Source organism: Chiloscyllium punctatum, chromosome 5 (genome assembly GCF_047496795.1).
Source record: "Chiloscyllium punctatum isolate Juve2018m chromosome 5, sChiPun1.3, whole genome shotgun sequence".
Lineage (NCBI taxonomy): Eukaryota > Metazoa > Chordata > Chondrichthyes > Orectolobiformes > Hemiscylliidae > Chiloscyllium > Chiloscyllium punctatum.
This window is the reverse complement of record NC_092743.1, coordinates 20,524,887-20,551,150: the sequence shown is the minus strand read 5'-3', so window position 1 is coordinate 20,551,150 and position 26,264 is coordinate 20,524,887. Positions and strand designations below refer to the sequence as shown.

Here is a 26,264-nt window from a genome sequence, read left to right as displayed (position 1 = left end):
GAACAGGAATGCAGACTACTACCTAAATGGAATCAAGTTAGGTAAAGGGGAAGTACAATGAGATCTAGGTGTTCTTGTGCATCAGTCCATAAAAGCAAGCATGCAGGTACAGCAGGCAGTGAAGAAAGCTAATGGTATGCTGACCTTCATAACAAGAGGGATTAAGTATAGGAGCAAAGAAGCCCTTCTGCAGCTGTACAGAGCCCTGGTGAGACCACACCTGGAGTATTGTGTGCAGTTTTGGTCTCCAAATTTGACGAAAGACATTCTGGCTATTGAGGGAGTGCAGCAAAGGTCGATGAGGTCAATTTCCGGAATGGGGGGGACTATCATATGTTGAAAGATTGGAGCGACTGGGCTTGTATACACTTGAGTTTAGAAGGATGAGAGGGGGATCTGATCGAGATGTATAAGATTATTAAAGGATTGGACATTCTGGAGGCAGGAAGCATGTTTCCGTTGATGGGTGAGTCCAGAACCAGAGGACACAGTTTAAAAATAAGGGGTTGGCCAATCAGAACAGGCCAATAAAAACAATGACTGCAGATGCTGAAAATCAAATACTGGATTAGTGGTGCTGGAAGAGCACAGCAGTTCAGGCAGCATCCAACGAGCAGCGAAATCAACGTTTCGGGCAAAAGCCCTTCATCAGGAATGAGTTGAGGAGAAACTTCCTCACCCAGAATGGTGATTTATGGAATGCTCTGCCCCCAAAAGGCAATGGAGGCCAAGTCTCTGGATACTTTCAAGAAAGAAATGGATAAAGCTCTTCAAGATAGTGGAATCAAGGGTTATGGGGATAAAGCAGGAACAGGATACTGATGGTGGATGATCAGCAATGATCATAATGAATGGTGGTGCTGGCTTGCGGGGCCAAATGGCCTACTCCTGCACCTATTATCTATTGAAGCTAGACCAATGCACACAAGGACACGAACAGTGGAAATTTCAAAAGATCTCTCCTCTGGCGCTGAGGCACTGGGTTAATTGTATTTTTGCGACAGCTTTAAAGATGTTTTTTGAGGTAGACGTTATGGATTAACAGAAATATATGGAGCAGAAGTAAACAAGTAAACAAGCGCTGACTGGATGGTCTACTCCTCTTCCTATTTCCTGAATGATAAGGCTTTAGGGTGTCAGGTCCAACTCAAATGAGGGTCCAATACCTGTTCCTGATCGCTGCAACAACTTTACAGAAATGTCATGCAGACAGAAAGTCAGACAGCATAGAAACAGGCTCTTCCGCCCAGTTCATCCATGCTGACCAGTTTCCTCAAACTAGTCTCATTTTCCTGCGTTTGGCCCATATTCCTCTAAATGCTTGAGGAATGCTGTTTCTACACAGTTCCTGTGAAAGTTATGTATGAACGTTGAGGGAATTCCCTTGAAGTTACACTCCAAAGAGTACATTCTCCTCTGATTCCTGAGTTTTGAAGGTATAAGGTAACATTTCACACTTTATAATCAAATTTCCTATTTTTCAGTGAAATTAGTGAAATGTAGCCAACAAACCTCGAAATCCACCTTTTGTCAATTCAAATGCAATGCAAATTATCTCTTTCTTAGCTACTAATTTAGGTGCCGATTTATTCAACTTCAATTTTTACCACGCACAGAAGCAGTTGGAAAACATAGGGTCAATTTACATGGTGGGAATAATCACTTGTATTTATAAAAGACAGGCTGGTATTACATTCAGGCCCATGGTAATTTTAATAAAGCACTGCATTATGCATCTGCCTTTCATAGGCAAGTAAGAAGCAACATGAATAGACTCAGTTAAACAAGGAACAATCAACTGGGAATGCAGGAGATGCATAGTTTAATTACAGATCTGAACTGTAACAATGCCAAAAAAATGATCTCCTCAGAATTCCAGCCGTGAACAGTCCTTTTGTTAACATTCCTGGCTTTGTGCAGCTGAGTTTGCTGTTTTATATCATGATCGACCGAGAAATGGAAACATGGACATGAGGTTTTAACTCCAAGTTTGTTCTGGGTGAGTGTGCGGTGGGGAGAGTTGAAAACTGAACTTGGGCTGTATTTCACAGGGACGTGGAGATTTCTTACCACCCCCGAGAGGTCATTCGGAAACCAAATGGCACACAAGAAAAGCCTTCCCTGTAGCGATAACACTTTGTGGTTGGTGCTTATGGGATGTTTGCCCCTCGATGCAGGAGCTAGCAGCCTCAGCAGTGCTAGGAGCTTGGTAGTGGGCATTGCCAGTACTGCAGGTAGGTCAACAAGGAAGGCAGCCATGGATCCAGTGACCAAGTGGATTTGGGGATACTTGGCAATGAGAGCTTAGGAGAAAGTGAGGGCTGCAGATGCTGGAGGTCAGAGCTGAAAATGTGTCGCTGGAAAAGCGCAGCAGGTCAGGCAGCATCCAAGAAGCAGGAGAATCGACGTTTCGGGCATCAGCCCTTCTTCGGGCTGATGCCCGAAACGTCGATTCTCTGCTCCTTAGATGCTGCCTGACCTGCTGCGCTTTTCCAGCGACACATTTTCAGCAACGAGAGCTTATCCAAACTAAGGAAGGGGTAGGCAAGCTGTTGGGATGGTGTGCTTGGATAGGAACTGAGTAGGAAAGGAGGGGATTGGGTCTATTCCAGGTCTATCCCATCCAAAGACATTAACCCACTTTCTTTCTGCTATTTCACACTCTATTTTTAAAAAAAAGTTCACCCAGTGCTGTTGGGAGGGTATTATGGTGTAGGCAATGACCCCCTTCAGAAAGGGGTGCCATTCTGTTCATTGCAGTACTCAACCAACCTCCATATTAAGGAGAGGAAATGGTGGCTGGGTTAGCTGGTCATGATCTGCACACCCATCCTATTTTATCAACAATCCTCCCACCAAACATATCAGCAATGGGGAGCGGGAGAGGCCTAAGGCATTTTAATCCCTCAACCTTATTGAAATGCTGCCAACTGACTTGCTACTCAGGCAGCCATCTTGACAACAGGCAAGTGCTGGGACTGGGATTACAGACCCAAACTGAGAAAGTAGGGGAGAAAGAGCTTTACGATTGGTGGGAGACCATTCCTCGAAAAGAGCTGCAGAGGAGATTTCTCCTAACACAATAGGAAAAGCCGAAAAATTTTTTAAAACTTACCCTGTTTGAACTTCCTCCAGCCTCGTTCCTCTGAGCTAGGAACACAAAATTGATGTTTCCCACTCCGGCTGCCAAGTTAAAACTGCATTTGGATTCCAGCAAAATCATCAGGAATCAATATGCGGATATTATAGAGTGAGGACCCCTCCTGTTTTCAGTGTGATTTCAAAACTATTTCCAGGTGGCTCCTGGGCAGATAACAACCTCAGCAATTTTCACTGCCCACCTTTCCGAGTTTCCACTGGGTAGACTGGGTTAGAGTTTTCCACTGACTTCTTTTAATGCCGTTATTGATAACTTGTAGCTAATTTTCACACAGACCAAACAACAGCAGTTCATTTTTTTCAAAATTGTAAAATCACAGCAACGTAATATCCATTCTTGATCAGGTCTGTTTGGTGATAAAATTCAAAGGGATTCACATAAGTGCCTATCATTTTATTTGCATTTGGAATCAAGAATGGGGGAAATCCAAAAAGTAGCAGCTGAACCGTGCAAGTAAGAAAATTGCCATTTTTAAAAGAGCAAAATGAAGATTTAAATAAAGATTTACATTCTTCAGCACTCATAATATATCCTTGCTAGAAGCAAATTCACAGATCACTGAACTGTGTTATAACACACTCCTACTGAAGCTTGATTTTCTTTCTCATATAAACTATTCAAATGCAGTGGAATTGGGAGACTTTTTTAATAGAAAATGTCAGACGCTCCTTGAAGATGAATTTACCTCTCCATGCTCTAGCGGGACGAGTCTGGAATAGTAAGATGTGCAGATCACTTCATCATCCCTCTTGTAGGTTGGCGGTCCGATCCGAGGTGCAATGTTATAACGGGTCAGGCACTCGGTATCACTTGTGGCGTAGTACTGCCAGGGTGTGAACTCCACACCGTCAATGGAGCGTTCCAACACCCAGTTCCCAGGTCGAGGAGAGTTTGCTGCCTTAATGATGACATAGGCTACTTGAAATACCTGAAGAAAATAAGGCGACAGAGCTGGACATTAAACACACCAAGGCTCTCGTTTATAAATGCCTGCAAAACACCTGGTTGCCCAGTAATTTTGTTTTAAAAATGCAAAAATATTTGAAAAGTTGCATTATTTGGAGAACGCGCAGCGTTATCATTTGTTGGCTGTATCTGCAATGGCGGAAGTTATTTAACCAACAATTTTAACATTAAAAAGCAGCCACAAAGTGAACATGATGGAATCAAGAAGAGATATCAATCCATAATTAAGGTAAAAAACGATCAGACAAGGAAACTCATTCCCCCATTTTATAAAACTCAAACAGTACGTAAATGATTGACAGTTTAAGGAACTCAAGCTGACAACACAGGATCCTTGGATTTTAATAATAAATGCACAGTGCTGTAGTTTTATTCTAGAAATTAAACAGACCTGCATTTTGCTAATGTTGTGCTCACTTTTATATTGAAATGTTCTATTTCTATTCTTTCTTATTTTTATTTCACTGATTGGCTATAACTCGGATATGAATTATAAGACCCTGCTAACAATATCATCATTGACCAGAAATGGAATTGGACTATTAATATATGGATTACAAGAGCAGATCACAGACTGGTTCGATGTAACAAACAGTAGTAGCCTTTCTCATTAGAGAAAGAGGGAGTTAGTGATGAGCATAACCTGAGGACCACCACACCTCACACAAGGTTGAGAAGGTGGGATCTTCATGATAACCTCACTGTTGGCAATGCTTTATTTTCCAAACCAGCCAGCCATCCAAAGATGCGCAGGTCAGGTGAATTGGCCATGATAAACTGCCCATAGTGTTAGGTGCATTAGTCAGGGGTAAACTGAGGGTAGGGGAAGGGTCTGGGTGGGTTATTCTTTGGAGGTTCGGTGTGGACTTGTTGTCTGAAGGGCCTATTTTCATACTGTTGGGAATCTAATCTAATCTAATCTAATCCAACTGAGGTAAGCAACTCTTTAACTCAGCTCCTGACTCCCGCAAAGCCTGCCCACCATCTACAAAGCACAAGTCAGCAGTGTGATGGAATATTCTCGACTTGCTGCATGAGTACAGCTCCAATAACACTCAACAAACTCAGCATCATCTAGGATAAAGTAGCCTGCTTGGTTTTTACCACATCTACCACCTTCATTGTTCAATCCCTTCACAAAGAATTCAGGGTGACATAACACCATCAACAAAACACACTGCGGCAGCTCCTGAAGGTTCCTCTGATAGCACTTTCCAAACCCATGACCTGTATCACTAAGAGGAACAGGGGCAGCAGACACATGGGAATACCGGCACCTGTAAGTTCCCCTCCACTCATCACCCTGACTTGAAAACATATCACTGACTCTTCAGTGTTGCCGAGTCAAAATCCCAAAACCCCTTTCGTAACAGCACTGTGGGTGTACCTACAGCACATGGACTGCTGCAGTTCAAGAGGGTGGCTCACCATTACCTTCTCAAGGGCAATTAAAGGTGGTTAATAAATGTTGGCAGAGTCCCTGGTGCCCATATCCCACAGGCAGGGGAAGATTACTTGTTTATTGTATCATCATCATAATTTTGTATCTTTCACCCTGGAACTTTTTCAATGAGCTAGGTTTCTACCAATCTAAATGCACATTCACATCATATTGGGCAGTACTGTGAAAAAACCGATTACACATGAGATGCATATGGCATAGGGTACACTAACGTTGAACTAATGCTTGATTGAAATTAGCTCCTGCCTTTCTGTTAGAGCAGATTGTATACCCATGACTGCGTCGCTAAATACCAGACTAATGCCACTTACAAGTTTGCTGATGACACCACCATAGTTGGTCAAATCTCAGATGGCGATGAAACAGACTACAGACGGGAGTTGGAAGACCTGGAAAAATGGTGCACTGAGAACAACATGGCTCTCAATGCCAGCAAAACCAAGGAACTCATTATTGACTTTCGGTGGGATGTTACTCATGCTCCCCTACACATTAACAGCACAGAGGTGGAACGAGTGGAGAGTGCCAAGCACCTGGGAGTGGTCATCAACAACAAGCTTTTTTGGGCTCTTCATGTGGACGCACTGGTTTATAAAGGCCCAATAACCGCTTTTCTTTTTCAGGCAGCTGAGAAAATTTGGCATGATGATGAATACCCTTGCCAACTTTTTAGATGCACCATCGAGAGCATTCTGTCAGATGTATCACTACCTGGTATGTCAACTGCACCATTCAAGATCAGAGATGGTTACAGAGAGTGGTGAACTCGGTCCGGACAATCACAAAGGCCAACCTCGCGTCTACAGAATCCATCTACCAGGCCCGCTGTCAAGGAAACTGTCAAGGCCAGCATTCTCAAAGATCCATCCCACCCTGGCAATGTTTTTCTACAACCTCTACCATCGGGGAGAAGGTACAGAAGCCTGAGCACACGCACCAGTCGGTTTCAAAACAGTTTCCAACCTACTGTTGTTAGAATACTGAATGGACTCACAAACTCTTAATATTCACCTGTACCTGTGTTTTTGTTTTTGCCGCTGTTTACCTATTATTTACTATCTATGTTACTTAACTCTGTAATCTGCCTGTATTGCTCACAAGACAAAGCTTTTCACTGTGCCTCAGTGCACGTGACAATAAATTCAATTCAACTCAATTCTGATTTATTTTTAACGAATGCAGGGTCCTTTTGACAGGAGGGAAACCTCCTGTGTATACAAGAAAAAATGACAATAAGTGAATACAGTAATGCGACATCTGCAAAATGTGTAATGATGATATTTAATGATTTAATAGGAATGTCAGTGACACATTGATCAGGAAGCTCAACTAGAAACTGACAGAATGCCTGTTTTTACCACACTGTAAACAAAAGAATTTTAATGGAGTATAGACTCAAGATGCATTTCTGAGGAAATTAAAGTTAATGAGATCTCCGCACACAATAAAACATGGTGATGGTGGAAAAGACAGCAAGATTCTGATGGAGGTGGAGGTGGAAAGTATATGAAGAATGTATCCAGGTAAGGAAATGCTGTTTGAAAGGCTAGCCAAATAATGTTAAAAATCACACAACACCAGGTTATAGTCCAACAGGTTTAATTGGAAGCACACTAGCTTCTGGAGCGACACTCCTTCATCTGGTGATTGTCCTCCGAAAGCTAGTGTACTTCCAATTAAGTCTGTTGGACTATAACCTGGTGTTGTGTGATTTTTAACTTTGTACACCCCAGTCCAACACCAGCATCTCCAAATCATAGCCAAATAATGGTAGCACTCAGAGTTGTATTGATATCTTACTGTTATCAATGAATTACCAGTCTTCAAACAGAGATTAGCAACACAGTGGGCTCTTACACTTGAAATTCTTCAGACACTTCACCCTAATTATGTTGAGTATTAGCAAGTGCCATGCGCAGGCTTGACTGTCAATAATGTGGTCAAGGATCTCAAACTGCATGCAAGAAATGATGGACAATTACATTTATTATCAGATTAATGGCAAAAAGAAGGAAGAGCCACTATTATCATCATTGTTGTGGTTGTGTTCGCCGAGCTGGGAATTTGTGTTGCAGACGTTTCGTCCTCTGTCTAGGTGACATCCTCAGTGCTTGGGAGCCTCCTGTGAAGCGCTTCTGTGATGTTTCCTCCGGTAGGTACAAATCACTATAAAATCACTATAAAAGGAAACATCACAGAAGCGCTTCACAGGATTCTCCCAAGCACCGAGGATGTCACCTAGACAGGGGACGAAACGCCTGCAACACAAATTCCCAGCTCGGTGAACAGAGCCACAACAACGAGCACCCGAGCTACAAATCTTCTCACAAACTTTGAACAATTATCATCAATTTCTCCATCCCAGTTGACATACTTAGGAATGGATGCCTTCAAACTCAACAATATGATCCTCATTATTGTCAGATCCACACAAGATCACGGCAGAGACAGTGACAGAATAACTCAGAAAAGTCTTCTTATGTGAGCGCATTTCAGATACAGCAGCTTCAGACAATTGGTGCTGGGTCCACTGTTATCGGTGCTTGGTTCACTGCTTTTTGTCACTCATGTAAATGATTTGGATGTGAACATTGGAGGTATAGTTAGTAAGTTTGCAGGTGACACCAAAATTGGAGGTGTGGTGGACAGTGAAGAAGGTTACCTCAGAGTACAACGGGATCTTGATCAGGCCGGATCAGAATCGGGATCGGGATCAGGCCGAGGACTGGCAGATGAAATTTAATTTAGACAAATGTGAGGTGTTGCATTTTAGGAAGGCAGATCAGGACAGGACTTATACACTTAATGGTAAGGTCCTGGGGAATGTTGCTGAACAGAGAGACCTTGGAGCACAGGTTCACAGTTTCTTGGAAATGGAGTCGTAGGTAGATAGGATAGTGAAGGCGGCGTTTGGTGTGCTTCCATTTATTGGTTAGTGCAGGAATACAGGAGTTGGGAGGACATGTTGCAACTGTACAGGACATTGGTTAGGTCACTTTTGGAATACTGCTACTGCTATAGGAACAATGTTGTGAAACTTGAAATGGTTCAAAAATGATTCACAAGGATGTTGCCAGGGTTGGAGCATTTGAGCTATAGGGAATGGCTGAATAGACTGGGGTTATTTTCCCTAGAGCGTCAGAGGCTGAGGGGTGACCTCATAGAAGTTTATAAAATCATGAGGGGTATGGATAGGGTAAATGGACAAGGTCTTTTCCCTGGGGTGGGGGTGTCCAAAACTAGAGGGCATACGTTTAAGATGACAGGGGAAAGATTTAAAAAGGACATAAGGGGGAACTTTTTCACACAAAGGGGGGTGTGCGTATGGAATGAGCTGCCAAAGGAAGTGCTAAAGACTGGCACAATCACAACATTTAAAAGGATAGGAAGGGTTTAAAGGGATAAGGGCCAAATGTTGGTACTTGTGAGTGGATTCATTTCGGACATGTGGTCAGCATGGATGAGTTGGACCGAAGGGTCTGTTTCCGTACTGTATATGCTGGTACAATTGCAACATTTAAGAGGCATTGGGATGGGTATATGAATAGGAAGGATTTGGAGGGATATGGGCCGGGTGCTGGCAGGTGGGACTAGATTGGGTTGGGATATCTGGTCGGCATGGATGGGTTGGACTGAGTGGTCTGGTTCCATGCTATACATCTCTTTGACTATGACTCTGTGACTCTAACGGTGTGCAATTTGCTAATGTGCTGTTCAAGAAGTTTGCATGCAAATGTGATTCTGTTCAGGTCACATGTTCACCCCACCACCCTTAAACAAATAGAGAAGCTGAGCACACAGTTTGTACAATCAAGACATTATTGAAAAGGTTCAAAGACTTTGATCTTGCATTATTAAACTACAGAGCATTGCCATGACAGAACAGTTTAGCAGTGGTGCTACTGATGTGCCCAGGATTAAGAACAATTTGCACCTCAGTCTCAGATTCGACACCCAAACATCACTGAGAATGAAAAACAACATGTGTGGGCTTTAGCATCTGAATGTTCCTTTCAATAGATCTGTTGCTTTTTCAAACGAAATAAAGCAAACTCTCAGAAGAGGCATGGAATGGATTTTTAAAAAATCTATGGACTTGAAAGGTGAAAAACGATTGAATGCAATAAAAAGGATTACAAATCCTTCCTGACTGAAGTTTGTTGAAAGAAGGAGACTCGGGACCCCTCCACGCAGACACTGGGAGAGCACTGGGACGGTGGGGTGAGGGGTTGGGCTCCCATGTTTATCCTGGCCCAGGAGCATTGGCATTTCCTGTCGCTGGGTCCTGTTCCAGGAGGCAGGTTGGGGAACAGGAGCCACTGACAATGGGAACTATTGAGTGCTGCAGCTGAGGCCATGACCTCTGAACATTATCCTGGGGAAGGGGAAACACAAGAATTTTTTAAACTTGCAGCGCACCGCTATCTGAACAGTACCAAACTGTCTGGTTGGCAATGAGTCCAAAACTAGCAACTCGTTTCTTCATGCTCCTCAACTGATCATTTCAGTTTGCAACTAGATTTCTCCACTGTCTTGCTGTCAATAGGAAAATCGAGACTCACACTTTAAGTTTAAAACCTTACCTAACAAGAACTAAACAGGTAAATTACCACAGGAAATGTACTTATGTATTGACAAAAGTAGAAATCTTTCGTCTTAACTTCTTCAAAAGAAAATGATGAAAGCACCACAAACTCAATACTAAACTAATTGTTTGCATATACTCATTGATGTTAAGTAGTAGTTTTTCCAGCAGCACATTAATTTGAATTGTCTCGTACTGGTTTTAAAGAAACTAATTCCATTTCAAAGACATATTTTAAATTGCCCACTTCCTACCCTCTAACATCTAACCACAATGGGTTTTTGCCATATTCCAGAAAATTGGAATTTCCCTGGTCAGCTGTTCAGAATCCAGGCATGCCTTATGAGGAATTGATGATATGGAGGTGCCAGTGTTGGACTGGGGTGGAGAAAGTTAAAAATCACAACACCAGGTTATAGTCCAACAGGTTTATTTGGAAGCACTAGCTTTTAGTTACCTGAAAGGAGCAGCGCTCAAAAGCTAGTGCTTCCAAATAAACCTGTTGGACTATAACCTGGTGTTGCATGATTTTTAACTTTGTAAGGAATTGCTAGTTATGTACAAAGTTAATCAACTGCACATCTTTGCTTAAGCTCAAACAGACGCTTAACCAAGGTAAAATGTTACTTCTTATGGAAGTGGTATAAATGCACTCGATCGAAAACTGACTGACTCTCTCTTTCTCTCAGGTCACCAAGGCATTTACGGAAAACAACTAACTTCATCGTATGGGCTGCCTCTGAAGGCTGCAATGTCGTTCGAAATTCGATCCTTTTCTGATCGAACGTGTTTGATGGAGAAGCTGAAATCCTGAAACGGGAGCTTTGTTTACAAATGCCAATGACCTCTGACCTGCAGCACCATTTGCCAGCAAAAGCCAAGAAATACCAGCAGCGAAGAGCAGCAGTCAGTATTGCTTTATAAACAGAAAACTGAGCATCCAGGAAATCTGCATGCCTGGTATTCTCCCCTCCCTCCTTTAATTATTCATAAAGTGCACATGAGTTGTACAGAGTGTAGTTTGATATATTGGATTCATCTGTGAATACTGCAATAGAACTGACTATTAATATGTGTGAGCTCAACTTGAGACCGATGCTCCATTACATGGGACATCAAATCTATGTTCGCTCCAAAAGCTAGTGCTTCCAAATAATCCTGTCCGACTATAACCCAGTGTTGTGTGATTCCACCCCCGTCCAACACCGCTCCTCCACATCATCATCCCTCAGTGCCACACCAGAAACCGGGCACACACAGCACGCACAGGGTACTGGTTTAAACCCTGCACCTCACCAATCCAATGCACACAATGTTCCCCGTCTCCAATAGGGTCACCAATCTGCTGCAAAACGCCATTTGAAAATCAATTTAAAACATGATTGTGCAGAGCACTCCGAAGTCAAATCTGATCAAATAAGAGGCTTTCTGAATGATTGACATTGAATGAACATGGCCCAGTCATCACGGTTTATTGTTAACAAACGCTGAGGGAAGTGCAGATCTCAGCTGCCCATGTTTTAGTTACAGCAAGTCCAGTTCACCTATCTCCCCTGCACTCGCTGATCTACACTGGCTCCTGGTTAAGTTACTTCAGATTTTTTTAAAAACTCTCATCCTTGTTTTCAAACCCCTACAATGCATCATCTCTCCCCATTTCTGTAATCTCCTTCAGCATCATAACCTTCCAGGGCACATGCACTGTTCTTGTGCATCCCTGTCATACTGTCCCACAACTGGTTAGAATGTCTTCAGATACCTCAGCCCCAAACCCCGAAAGTCCCTCTTTGGGTCTCTGTCCTTCTTTACAATGCGTCTTAAAACCTAACTCTTTGAACGAGCGTTTGGTCATCTGACCTAATATCTCCTCATGCAGCTTAATGTCAAACTTTGTTTTCAAATATCTAATCTAATCTAATCTAATCTAATCAAATATGTTGAATTGAATTTATTGTCACGTGTACCGGGCACAGTGAAAAGCTTTTGCCTTGCAAGTAATACATGTTTAAGTCGCATAGATAAGTAAATAATAGGTAAACAGAGGCAAAAACAAAAACACAAGTACAGGCAAACGTTAAAGAGTTTGTCAGTCCATTCAGTATTCTAACAGGGAAGGTCTTGGGTTGATTCATTGTGTTAAAGGTGCCAAATAAATGTAGGTTGTCACTACTGTTGTCGTAATCAGTAGGACCGTTGTAAATCTGAGGACCTTTTAATACATGAAACACTGAGTTGTGTGCCCAACCAGAGACCCAGCCCAAGTGTGAAAAGATGATGGTAGCTGACGATAGACTATTCTCCTGTTAGTAAGTCCCCCCTGTGCATTATCTACTGCCTGGCAATGTGGAAACATCGATAAACCCCCATTCCTTCCAGAGTCCTCCATCACCCTGCTGCCAGTGAGGAAACTATCGTCATTGGCTTCCCACCTCTTGACGAGTGAGGTGGGGTAAATGTTAGACAGCATATAACATATGAAGTGGAATAAAAGAAGTTAATCCTAAACACTATTTCATGATTGAAAACTGAAAGATAGTAACCGAGAGTTACACAGCGACTATAGTGCTTAAACTCTACCTCTGCCCTTCATAACATCTGAGTGAAACTTTCTCATTGCCAGGAGAAGACCATTGAATTACCCCTGTAAGGTCAGCCTAGGCAGCGCCAACACTGGCATCCATAAGCACTTCTTCCCATAACTAATGGGAGCAAACTCACTCATGATACAGTGAGATACTGAGATAGGGCTCCTTGGCTCAAATCAAATCTGCAGCATTCACTCCTCAAGGTGGAGTCAGAAGATAGTCTCAATCTGCCAATATCCCAAAGAGAAGCCCCCAAGGTTATCAGTACAGCCATGACATACAGGTCAAACATGACCTGTCCTCAGCTGCCATCTACAACATCACAGCAACATATTGTGTCACGCCCTCGGGAAAGGTGTTCCCCATCAGATTTCTGTCTCAGTAGTGAATGGTGGGCCTTTTTGGGGATTTACAGAAGCTGCAAAAACCGGGCTGGCCAGCAGGTTCCTCCTAGCTGATGGTCCTGTTAACTGGGGGAGCAGTCAGGAGACCTGTCCATATCACCAGATTGCAACCTGAAAGGACCTGTGTCAATGGGGTGCAACGGTGGTGTAACGCGATCGCACTAACCCCACCACACAGTACCTGGGTCCTCTTCCCTCTCCAGAAGGCCTGAGGCCTAGATTTCTAAAATAGGTTGTTTGAGAGGAGATGAACTGCCTCCCTCACTTGAGCTCCTCCTCTGTGATCTTTGTCAAGAGCCGAAATCCCAACAGAATGAGCTGTGCGTGAAAAGCATGACTCGAGTGTGCAGAACAAAAAGTTATGATTCCTATTCTCCCTCACTTTCCACCATCCGTTCAGATCATGTGGATGTCAAGTTTCAAAATGGCAGTGTCTGGAGTTGAAAACATTGCCTATGATCACCGTCATAGAGTCATAGGGATGTACAGCATGGAAACAAACCCTTCAGTCCAACTTGTCCATGCCGACCAGAAATCCTAAATTAGCCTAATTCCATTGCCAGCATTTGGCCAATATCCTTCTAAAACTTTCCTATTCATATACCCATCCACATGCCTTTTAAAGATTGTAATTGTACCAGCCTCCACCACCTCCTCTGGCTGCTCATTCCACACATGCACCATCCTCTGCATGAAGTAATTGCTCCTTAGGTCCCTTTTAAATCTTTTCCCTCTCACCTTAAACTAATGCCCTCTAGTGTTGGACTCCCTACCCTTCGGAAAAAATCTTGACTATTTACCCTATATCTATGCCCCTCATTAGATAGGGTAGGGGAATGGGTTTGGGTGGGTTACTTTTCGGTGGGTTGGTGTGGACTTGTTAGGCCAAAGGGCCTGTTTCCACAGTGTATGGATTCTAATTCTGTTGGGATTCTAATTATAAACCTATATAAGGTCACCCCTCAGCCTCTGATGCTTCAGGGAAAAACAGCCCCAATTTACTAAGCCTCTTCTGTAGCTCAAACCTTTCAACCTTGGCAATATTCTTGTAAATCTTTTCTGGACCCTTTCAAGTTTCATTACATCCTTCCTAAAGCAGAATTGTCCTGGTAAAGTTACTAAAGATCAGATCAGATGCTGGGCTCATTCAAGACCTTGACTGATGAAGTTGCTTTCCACTGGGGACAGGGTGGGGAGAAACTCATCGAAGAACTGCACTGTAAGAAAATGGCTGCTGATTACGTCCCTCTCGTGAGATGGGGCTGCTGTCAGAGAGCTGCTGTGACTTACAAGACTGCACAAGTCAGCACCTTCAACAGAGGAGAGACTGAGCAGAAACACATTTTGATGACGAGGACTGCTTTCACAGACATTGTTTCACTCCAGTGGGATAGAACAACTTCCACATGAGTCTGGTGTAAACAGAAAGCAGCTGTCCTGAGTTAGTGGTATCACTGCTGAAAGCCAGCAGACGAAGAGTAGATTTCAAGAACAATAGCACTATCTTATACCATAGGCATTCTGCAGGCAAAAGTAAACTTCAGCCGGCTGCTTAACAAATGTAAATGCAAATACGTTCAGGCTGAGATAAGCCTTCACTCATGGACACGAGATCCATTCATACAGCAATCAGCTACTGGAACACAGTAGGAACTGGAACACACTGTACTTTCCTGTCAGCATGCTGTCAGTCAACAGAATCATGTCTGATCTACTGGCTTTAATACTATTTGCCTGGAATAGCTCTATCCCAATACCCTTGATCTAATAAGTCGTTATCCAAGGACACAGTCTCCACAACCTGAAGTAAGAAATTCCAGAATGAAGAGTTTTTTTCCTCATCTCCTTTCAAGGGTAACCTGGGATGGACAATGAAACAGTCAGTGATAGACCACAAGCTGAGTTTTTAAAAATCCGAAATGATTTCCCCCTTATCTTAGAATCAGAGTTCCTATGACATGGAAGGAGGCCATTCAGCCCATTGAGTTTCCGAAGAGCATTCCACCCAGGCTCACTTCCCTACCCGATCCCTGTCACCCTGCATTTCTTACAGCTAACACACCTAGCCTGCACATCCCTGGACACTATGGGAAGTTTAACATGGTGAATCCACCTAGCCTGCACATCCCTGGACACTATGGGAAATTTAACATGGTGAATCCACCTAACCTGCACATCTTTGGACTGTGGGAGGAAACTGGAGCACCCAGCGGAAACCCATGCAGACAATATGCAAACACCAGACAGATAGTTGCCCAATGCTGGAATTGAACCCAAGCCCCTGGCGTGCTGAGAGAGCAGTGCTGACCACTGAGCCACTGTGTCACCCTAATCTTGTGCCCCCATATTCTAGATTCTCCAAGCCCCCTTCAGGATCTTACTGATTTCAAACTCTACAGAAAACCAGCCCAATTTGATTAGCCGCTCATCAAAGGACAATCCTATGAGTTGCGTTATGTGTCCTGATTGTCGACCTTGCACTCTAGGCCCAGGCCACTCTTTTGAAGACTTGGTTTTCAGGGAACTGTTAATGAATGGTTCCATTCAAACAAATATTTGCATGTGATTTCTCTGCTGTCATGGAGGGGCAGAATCGTGATTTGGCCACAGGTTGCTTTCGTGCTGCCTCAGTCACCCTTTCTCCCTCTGTTCTCCTTTTCCTCCTTCCCCTTCTCTGGAATAACAAGACGCCGGGAAAACTACTCATGTTCCCCGGTGCGGATCAAAGACACCTCACTCAAATTAGGACCCTGCCCAGCTAGTCATGCAAATGCAAAAGGGAGAAATGTTTCCAGTGTTGTAAATACCTTGAAAGGATTCACTCACACCAGCGGTTGCAAAGTTTGTACAGCAATTCCTGAACTAGCTCTGGGTGAAAATGATGTGTGATAGGGTTGAATGTTGTAGGCAGGCTGAAGGCGCGGGCAACAAAGGGACCAGAATGAGAGAGATGGTAAAAGTGGGGACGGGAAATGGTGGAGGAGTAGTGCTGCTCAGATTGGAAGCTTTGCACAGTCACAATTTAGGCAGAAAACCAGACGTCGACATTTACAAGCTCCCAAGTTGTGCCTCACTGACAATGCACTCTAACTTTTCCACTGTTGATGTGGATTATAGGGCCCCCGTTAGTTATACGTGCAAGACTTGGTGAAAAGATTTTCTCTTAATGAAACCAGTTGCGAGAATATCAATTTCAAAAGAGAACAACTTGCGCTGAACAAGAAAAGGTCTGAAAACCGTAAGAACTGTGGATGCTGTAAATCAGAAACAAAAGCAGAATAACCCAGCAGATCTGTGGAGTTCACAGAAATCAGAGTTCACGTTTTGGGTCTGAAGACCCTCAGAACTCTGGCAAAGAAAAGGCTCAGTTGGTCAGTCAACTCTCATTGGTCGAGGTATTGCCATGGACACGGCTGGGGGGAGCCATTGTTACCCAAGCTTTTATTTAAAAGCTGCAATGCCTGGACATGTCCTTCTAGCTTGCAGAGGGCAGGACACTGTATGACTACATTCAAGGACGCTTCATTTTCAACCCAGACTTTGGTTCTTTGTTCAAAATGTCAAGGAAGGAAGGAAATAAAAGATCTTAATCAATAAAAATAAAAACTTGCGTCTATATAGTGCTTTCAATAGTGAAATCTGACAAGGCTCTACATAAGCGTACTATCAAAATCTTTTGACATTGAGCTACATAAGGAAATATTAGAATTGGTGAGCAAAATCTTGTTCACAAACCGAGGTTTTAGGAAGCATTTTGAAGGAGTAAGAGAGGTAGAGAAATGGGGAAGCAGTGAAGGGAACATCTGAGTTGCGAGTCAAGGTGCGGTTGCCAATAGTAGAGTGATAAAGGTTGTGGATCTTCAAGGGGAACGCAGAAATCTGGCAGTGTTGGGCTTGAAGGGATTACAGAAAATAGGAAAAAGCCACGGAAGGGTGTGAAAACAAGGATGAAGATGTGATACCAGAAGAGGAACCATGCCAAGTCAGCAGACACAAGAGTGTTGTATAAACAAGTCTTGGCATGAATTGGGAAACAGTCAGTAAAGATTGGATAAGATAAAGTTTATGAAGTGCAGAAAGGGAGTTGGTCAGGAGAACTATTGAGCCTATCCCCACATGTATCTCTGGAATGATCTGTCCACATCAGTAATCCTGGTGAAAATATTGAGAGTGAGCATAAAGCAGAAAAGCACATTGAAGTGCGCAAGGTTTTCAATAATTGTATAAAAGGACCCACCTCAGGCTTTTTGCAAAATTCTAGATATAATTTCTTGCATGAAAACATACGTTTTCCAAAAAATGAGTTTTAAAAGCAACTCACAAGAGCAGAATTTTCATGGACCAGGGAACAGACCAACCTCACAGTTGTTGAAGTGATTCATGGAAAATGAAACACAGATGTACTGCGTCACAGAGTTAGAGTGAAGCAGCAAGTCAGAAATGCTCACACACTGTGGAAAATAAGCTAAACCCTTCAATAGTGAAATACTCTGCAATGGTAAATATGCAGGTAGAATAGGGCAAAGCTCAGAAGTTTCTCCTCCCTACAGACCGCCCACCGAACTTTAGACATGGCTGCAAAACATCCAAACAGAAATGGCATGTGTGATGAACCTTTCATTCACTATGCATGAAGAAATTCCTCATGAAATTTTGAACAGAAACAGCCATGACTGATGTCCTTGACACGATACAGTGGTAAGAATCTTTGTGTATCATCTGGTTAGAGGATTAGATCCCCCAGCTTCTGAATGTGATAATAAACCAAGCTCCTATCTCTCCATTTCATTCATTGATTCATTCAAGTTGTCCTTAAAAAAGGTCATGCACCATTAGTGAAGGAGCAGGGAGTTCTCTTGTTATTCTGACCAACATGGCTCACTTTAGGCAGTGTCATCAGTTAAGCAGATCAATTTGTCTCACTATTGTTTGGGGGGTCATAGTTGCTGAGCCATCACCATTTTGTGTATGCAGCAATTACTTGGGGCAGAATATTCTCTTACCAGAAGGTGTCCTGAAGGGGAAAGAGTTGGACGAGTTGGTACTATCAAAACACAGTCCCCTTCTCCCCAGTTGTTGATTAAGTTTTGGTTGGAACGGTCCATTGGGTACAATCTCAACTTGCCACTAGAGTCACAGAGATCTACAGCATGCAAACAGACCCTTCGGTTCAACTCGTATATGCTGACCAGATATCCTAAAATGAATCTAGTCCCATTTGCCAGCATTTGGCCAATATTTCTCTAAACTCTTCCTAATCATGTACCCATCCGGATGCCTTTTAAAATGTTGTAATTGTACCAGCCTACACCACTTCTTCCGGCAGCTCATTCCATACCCATACCACCCTCTGTGTGAATAGGTTGCCCCTTAAATCCTTTTTAAATCTTTCCCCTCTCACCTTAAAACTATGCCCTCTAGTTTTGGACTCCCCTACCCTGGGGAAAAGACCTTGATCATTCACCCTATCTATATCCCTCATAATTTTATAAACCTCTATAAGGTCACCCCTCAGCCTCCAGTGCTCCAGGGAAAACAGCCCCAGTCTATTCAGTCTCTCCCTACAGCTTCAAAGTCTCTAATCCTGGCAACATCCTTGTGCAGTTTTTCTGAACCTTTTAAAGTTTCACAACATCCTTCCTATAGCAGGGAGACCAGACTTGAAAGCAGTATTCCAAAAGTGCCCTAACCAATGCCCTATACAGCTGCAATGTGACCTCCCAACTCTTATAATCAATGCACTGGCCAATGAAGGCAAAGATACCAAACACTTTCTTCACTATCCTATCTACCTGCGACTCCACTTTCAAGTAATAATGAACCTGCACTCCAAGGTCCCTCTGTTCAGCATCACTCCTCAGGACCTTACCATTAAGTGTATAAGCCCTGCCCTGATTCGCCTTTCCAAAATATAGAACGTCATATTTTGCTAAATAATTAAGACCTTCAGGTGGTCAGCTAATGAGCACTTAAGGACCTCAATTTACAACCTAAAACCAAAAGAACTGCAGATGCTGGAAATCAGAAGCAAAAATAAAAATAGAAATTGCAGGAAAAAAATACCTCAGCAGGTCTGACAGCATTTGTGGAGAGACATTCCAGTTAACATTTCGGATCATTTCTGAAGAAGGGTCACTGGACCCGAAACGTTAACTCTGATTTCTCTCCATAGATGCTGCCAGACCTGCTGAGTTTTTTCCAGAAATTCCTGTTTTTGTTTTGGGTTTCAACTCACTACCTCCCTGATTATCCAACTCCCTGAAAGGTGGCCAGCGTCCTGAATGGGAAACCAAGGCAACATGCCAGCCCAGTTGTGGGGGGGTCCTCCAATTATCCAAATCTGAGGGCAATCAGGTACATGATTAGGAACAGAAGTCCGCCTCTGGGAAACCACCTGAGTCCTTTCCTTCAACCCCTTTGCCCCAGACCATGTCCACTCTCTTCCTGGTCAAGAAGTCAAAAAGATCTACCTTCTAGCGTTCTGTACAAATGGTGGTCTTTAGGACCCAGGAGCTTCTGATTGGCAGACTGCTTGTGGTGACCCAGTCTTACAGCCTGTGATTTGCCAAGAAACTGACCTATGTGCTGCCTTGATGTGTTCATTGGCACATGATAGGACAATTGATCTCAGCAGTGATGGGATGGCATGTTAGTCACTATCTAATACCCTTGCTTCCACAATTCTGTGGAAATAGTTAGGAATGAAAGGCATGATTTTTCCAATGTTGTTTAGAAACCCTTTTGAAATGAAAAGTATGCACAATTCATCAACAAGTGCTTGATTTAACATTTCCTTAGAAATCCAGGGTTTATGTTATGTTGAAAGACCATTCGCTCCATCAAGTATGTGCCAGCTCATTTTAAGAGCTATCCATAAATAATCGCACTGCCCATGCTTTAAAAAGTATATTCATCTTCCTCTGCTTCAAACAACTATCCAATTTTCTCTTAATAATTACAGTGGTCTTTGCATCAAACACTTCTGCAGGAAAACTGCTTGTTTAAATTATCCCCTGCACAAACAAATTTCTCCTAAATCTCTCTCCTCACTTTTGTGAGAATTTCAAATAGGTGAACCCTTCACAGCAATTCACCAAAAAAAAAAGTCCTTTCTTGTCAATTAAACAAAAGAACACAAATGTTAACACCTTATGAATTCCTGGCTTTGCTGAACAGCAGAGATTCTTCCACTTTTACACATTGTCCCTTACAAATAACATTACCCTCCCCCACACCATCTCCACTGCATAGTCTTTTATGACTATAATAACCTTTCTCTAATTGAGCACCAAAGCATTCCAGAGGGTGCTTTGTGTATGGAAGCACTTCTTAACATCTCTCCCGAACAATTTTGGCCCTGATATTTAGACTATTCCCCTTAGTTGTAGAATCCCCAACCAGTGGAAATAAGTTGACTTTATCTACCCAGTCTTGTCCTGTTAATATCTTGAAGATTTTAATCCAGATCTCAATGTGGGTCAGTGAGCCCAGGGATGAGGAGTAAGAGGTCTGGGCCTAGATTTGTACACCTAGATCAGGAACGCAGACAGCTCTGCAAATCCCAGCTGGGGAGAACTGGGAGGGTCTGGATTTTGTTCAGGGTGGTCAGATACTCTGGGCAATGGCTGGGTGAGGGTGGAGGGGCTAGGTAAGGAGGCAAGGTGTGTGAAGGTGTGCTCCAGCACACTACCAAAGTTTAAAATATAAACAGCAAAACATAAAACATCCCTCAAGCGCCATCTCACACTCCCACACACTTTCCATTTGTCAATGTACACTACCCATCTTGTGCAGGACAAACGTGGTGTACAAGATTCCATGCAGGGACTGCACAAAACACTATATAGGACAAACAGGCAGACAACTAGCGATCCACATTCATCAACACTAACTAGCCACTAAACCCACTGTCCCTAGTAGTTATACACACAGATGACAAGGACCACAAATTCAACTGGGACAACACAACAATAATAGGACAAGCCAAACAGAGGACGGCCAGAGAATTCCTAGAAGCATGGCACTCATCCATGCACTCCATCAATAAACATATTGACCTAGATCAAATATACCGACCACTGCAATGAGCATCTGGAACCGGCAACCAGAAGCAGTGGGAATGAAACCAAATAAGTTCTAACCAACACAGTACAGCAACACTTCACAGGAGGCCCCACACAGCACTGACGATGTCATCAAGAAAGGGGACAAAACATCTGCATATCCACGTCCTAGCTCGGCAAACATACCCACAACAACTGCAGTGTATGCTCTTAGCTAACCCATGCCCACTTCCAATTCTTTCATCCACTTCCCATTCACTTTGTGCTAAAATAAGGCCTCCAAATAGCCCTAATGGGTTCTTATATAACAAATGCCAAACTATATCCAGCCCCCTGCCCGTCAAACAACATGGTGCTTCACTAAGACCACAGATTTCCACCCTGGTAAAAAAAAAATCACTTATGTTTATAACCAACTTTTTCAGACCTCCACATCTCTGCAGGAGGTGGGACTTGAACTCAGGGCCTTTGGTCTAGGGGTACAGGCACCTCGGTAACCATTGCACAATTGTGCCCTGTGTCAGCTCTTCCAAACCAGACTGACTCCTGGATGGCGAGACTGCTGTATGGAGACAGGCTGGAACAGTTAGGCCAATATTCACTAGAACTTAGAACAATGAAGAAACTGAGAAAATAATCTAACAGGATTGCACAAGGTCGAGCCAGGAAGAAAGTTCTTGACAGCAGAGGTCTCAGTTGTAATATACAGGATAGGCCTTTTAGGACCTAGACGAGGAGAAATGTCTCCACCAGAGAGTGAGAAGCGTATGGAATTCTCTGCCACAGGAAGTGGCTGATCCTAAAATAAGGAGATAGATATATTTATTGGGGCTAAAGGAATCAAAAGATGTGAGAAGAAAGTGGGAACAGGGTACAAGTTTGATAATCAGCCATGACCATATTGAATGATGGAGCATGAAGGCTCGAAGGGTCAATTGGCCTACTCCTACCTACTCCTATATTCTATGTTTCTTTGAAAGATTTCTGTTCCTTCACTGTCGCTGGGTTAAAATTTTGGGAACTCCCTGCCCAATAACATTGGAAGTGTCACTTTCTTTTTCTTATATCCATTCATAGCATGTAGCTCGACCAGAATTTATTGCCCATTCATAATGACCCTGGAAGAAGGCGATGGATGGGGAGCTCCTAAAGCCCTTGGGTGTGGGAAGATTGCTGTTGGTGGTCTTCCCATTCTCTTACTGTCCTTGTACTTCTAAATGTTGGAAGCCATGGGTTTGGAGGGTGCTGTTGAAGAAACCTTTGTGAGTTGATGCAGTGCCCATTTTAGATGGCCCACACCACTGCACGTGTGTTGGTGGTCAAGTGAGTGGAGTGTATCAGTGGACAGTCACTGGGGAGGCAGGAGGTGAATTACTTACTGCAGGAGTCCAAGCCTCTGCCTGCACTTGTGGCCAACTTATATAGCGAGTTCAGTTCAGTTTCTGATCAGTGGTAACCCCAGGATGAAAATCGTTGGAAATTTAGCAATGGTAACACCATTGAATGCCAAAGAGAGATGATTAGCTTTTCTTTTGATTGAGATGAACACTGACCTGGCACTTGTGAGACACAAATGTTACTTCGCAATTATCAGCCCTCACCTGAATGTAATCTGCTTTTATATGGGTCTTAAAGGATCAATCGTGTGTCCCACCAACTGTGGTGATGTCACATGGACTTTTAAGTAGAACAGAGCTTGGGATCTTGAAAGAGTGAGATCTAACATCTAGGTTCTCCTCAAAGTCTCTGTAATGCATCAGTCACATCAATGTAACCTGTAACTAGCTGCTAACACATTATCACCATGTCCTTGTTAACTGCAAGAGACTCTTCTAGTTTGACCAGGAAGTGGCTCTCCTATACCAGACGAGACCAGACAGGGACTGCAGGTTCCTACACTTTAAAAAAAAGGATGATGGCAGTAGCCCTGATCTTTGAGCAGAAACAGTGTTTCCACCCCCACACGCCAATGTTCAGGTCTTGCAGTATGTGGGCACTAGCTGCTTCAGTATCAACCCAAGATGAAGTGCCAAAGGCCAAAAGAGCAACTCACCACCTTTTCAAAGGGAATTAGGGATGAGCAGCTAATTCCGGCCTTACTGATAGTGCATACATTGCATGAAGAGATTCAAAAATCTTGCCTATCGTATAGGTTGAGAACAAATTGTTCAGGGACAATTAATCTAAAGCTTACACAGCTGAGTGCAGTAGAAAGTCTGATAGGAAATATAGTGTTTTCTGGCTACAAAACCTCTTGTTGCATCAGCCGACAGTGAGGGAGGGAGGATGGTGGCACCATTTACCCTTTGTTGGCCATGGCATGTTAAACTGCCTTTGTGCTCATTACACAGTTGACCGCGTTGGGAATGAAACATTTCTGACTGTGCTGACATGGTTTTTTTTTTGTTCATTCCCTCTCCCTGTTACTACAGCTGTACAATCACAGCATGGAGACTGCAGCTGACGCAGTTCATTTTAAATCCTACTTCAGCAATCAGTCAAAGCATTTGATTCTTTTAAGCGTCTACTCACTTCAATCAGTACAATGCAGTGAAGAGACCTCAAGCTTGGCTCCTCAGTAATTTGAAGTTATCCCCAGTATGCAACACTGCACACCCAGCTCACTATTCAACCAGCTATCAGTGGGCTGTTCCTTCCCCATGTCAAAGGCAAATTATATACTTCCTTCCTGATTTTCTCTGTTTCATGAACCGATTACTTCCCCATTTTACTCTTTCCAATATGTGACGGGGTAGCAGCAAAGTGTGGGGTGGTACTGTGGCCACCTTTACAGGCCCTCCTCCTCCCCCTAATCAATAATAATGCAAGTTAACATCCATATGCCATTGCTGACCTGTCCTATCCCCTACAGAAACTGGGGCTCATTGAAAGCACAGTTGCCCACATCTGAAATCTTGCCAAGACCCACTCACCCATCACACGACACTGTCTCCTGCTGCGTAATATTGCAATTCTCAAATTTCCTCTTTCAAGTCTCTCCCTGGCCTCATCCCTCCCCATCTTTGCATTTGCCTCCAGCCCCCTAATTCTCCAAATTATCTTCACTCCTCTAACTATGCTGGCCTCAGGGTTATCCCTGAATTCAGTTGCTCCACTGCTGGGAGCTCTGCCCATGTTGTTGAAACTTTGAATTAAATAATTCACTCTTGAGATCTCTCCGCCTCCTTTATGCAGCTGCATGAAGCTCCTGAATACTTTGTCTTTGACCTTCCGTCCAAATACCTCCTTACGTGTCTTTACATGTTATCCTTCATAACATATGAAACCAGGGCAATGTGATATCAGCTCAGTGATACTTTCAAACATTACATTCATGGAACCTCAGAGTCCGGGCTACCATTACATTATTGAGTTACAAACAGCCAATTGCTTTCATCATTGCGTCATGCATCAAATGAGCCAAACAAAAATGGAGTCTTAGACCTCAGGTCACATGCTAGGATATGATGATGGCTTCATGAACAATTCTCCTGAAGGTATACTGACATACTAGCCACAAGTTGTGACAAGGAGTCATCAACAGTGCTCTCAAGCAGCACATGCTTAGCAATAACCTGCTCAGCTTGGGGTCCGCCAGGGTCACTCACTTCTTGACCTCTAAGCAGCCTTGGTTCAAACAATGACAAATGATCGGAACTCCAGAGGTAAGGGGACTGCCCTTGACATCAAGGTTTCACTTAACTGACTGCGGCATCGAACACTCCCAGCAAAGCCCAAGGCAATGGGAATCAGGTGAAAATTCTTCACTTGCTGGAGTCATACATGACACCAAGGAAGATGGTTGAAGTTGTTGTAAGTCAGTGATTTCAGCTCTAGCTCATCTCTCTGCAGAAGTTCCTCCACATCATGTCCTAGACTTCACTTCATCTTCAGCTGCTTCATCAATGACCTTCTCTCCAAGAGTGGAGTGGTATTTTTCAACAATAACTGCACCATGTTCAGAACTGTTCACAATTCCTCAGATCCTGAAGCAGCCCATGTTCAAATGCAGCAAGACCAGGACACCATCAAGGCTTGGACAGCTAAGTAGCCAATAGTATCCATGTGTCACAAGTACCAGGCCTTGACCATCTCCAACAGGAGAGTCTAACCATGATGTTCAATGCCATTACCATTGCTGAATACCTCACCTGTCCTGAGATTTGGCAGGGACAAGAAACTGAAGTAGACCAGCCATATAAACACTGTTCCTACAAGAGCAGGTCAGAGACCAGGAATCCTGCAGTGTCTTACTCAACTTCTGACTCTCTAAAGCCTGGCCACCATTTACAAGGCACACGTCAGGGCACCTGGGTGAGTGCAACTCCAACAATACTCAAGCCATCCAGGATAAACATCCTCCACTTTCCACATTCACTCACTTCATCCCTTCACTATTAGTGTACAATACCAACACCCTGTCTAGAGAATGCACTACAATAGCTCTGCAAGGCATCTCTGACAGCACTTTCCAAACCCATGACCTTTATTCCATGGAAAGGCAAGGTCAGCAGATACATCTGTACATCACGCATACTCCTGTCCATGCCACTCAGTATACTTTCTTGGAATCACACACTGGCCTTTCACTAACCCTAGGCTGAATTGTGGAACTCGCTCCCTAGCTACACTGTTGGTCTATCTACAACCCAAGGGAGTGTAACATTTCAAGAAGGCAGCTCACCACCACCTTCCCCAGGACATTTCGGATTGGGCCATTTGGCTGAGTCAGCAAATTCCACATCCGAGGAGAGAACAGAAAAAGCTTGAGGCACGGAAACACATTGGAACAGGAGGCCATTTGGCCGTTTGAGTCTGTTTGCCACCATTCAATGGGATGGTAGTGCCTTTACAACTTGACTCCCTATGTCACCTTTGCCCACATTAATGTTCCGTCTTGGCTGTGAGTGTGTAGCCACGCAGGAACTGGGAATTTGTAACGCTGGCTGTGCACAAGCAACATTATCTTGGATATGAGGGTGATCACAATTCAATCAATTCAACAACCAGCCAGCCATGTTGAGCAAAGAACAGCTCTC

At 43.5% G+C, this 26,264-nt stretch overlaps 1 protein-coding gene across 1 annotated transcript in view; it reads right to left on the bottom strand.

The window, feature by feature from the left end:
- The window catches only part of lama1 (laminin, alpha 1), a 291,180-nt gene that overhangs the window by 183,777 nt on the left and 81,139 nt on the right, over window positions 1-26,264 (bottom strand). The window contains exon 5 of the mRNA XM_072569885.1: window positions 3,846-4,088. Within this exon, the coding sequence (XP_072425986.1) occupies window positions 3,846-4,088 (243 nt within the window). The remainder of the gene's footprint in view (window positions 1-3,845; window positions 4,089-26,264) is intronic.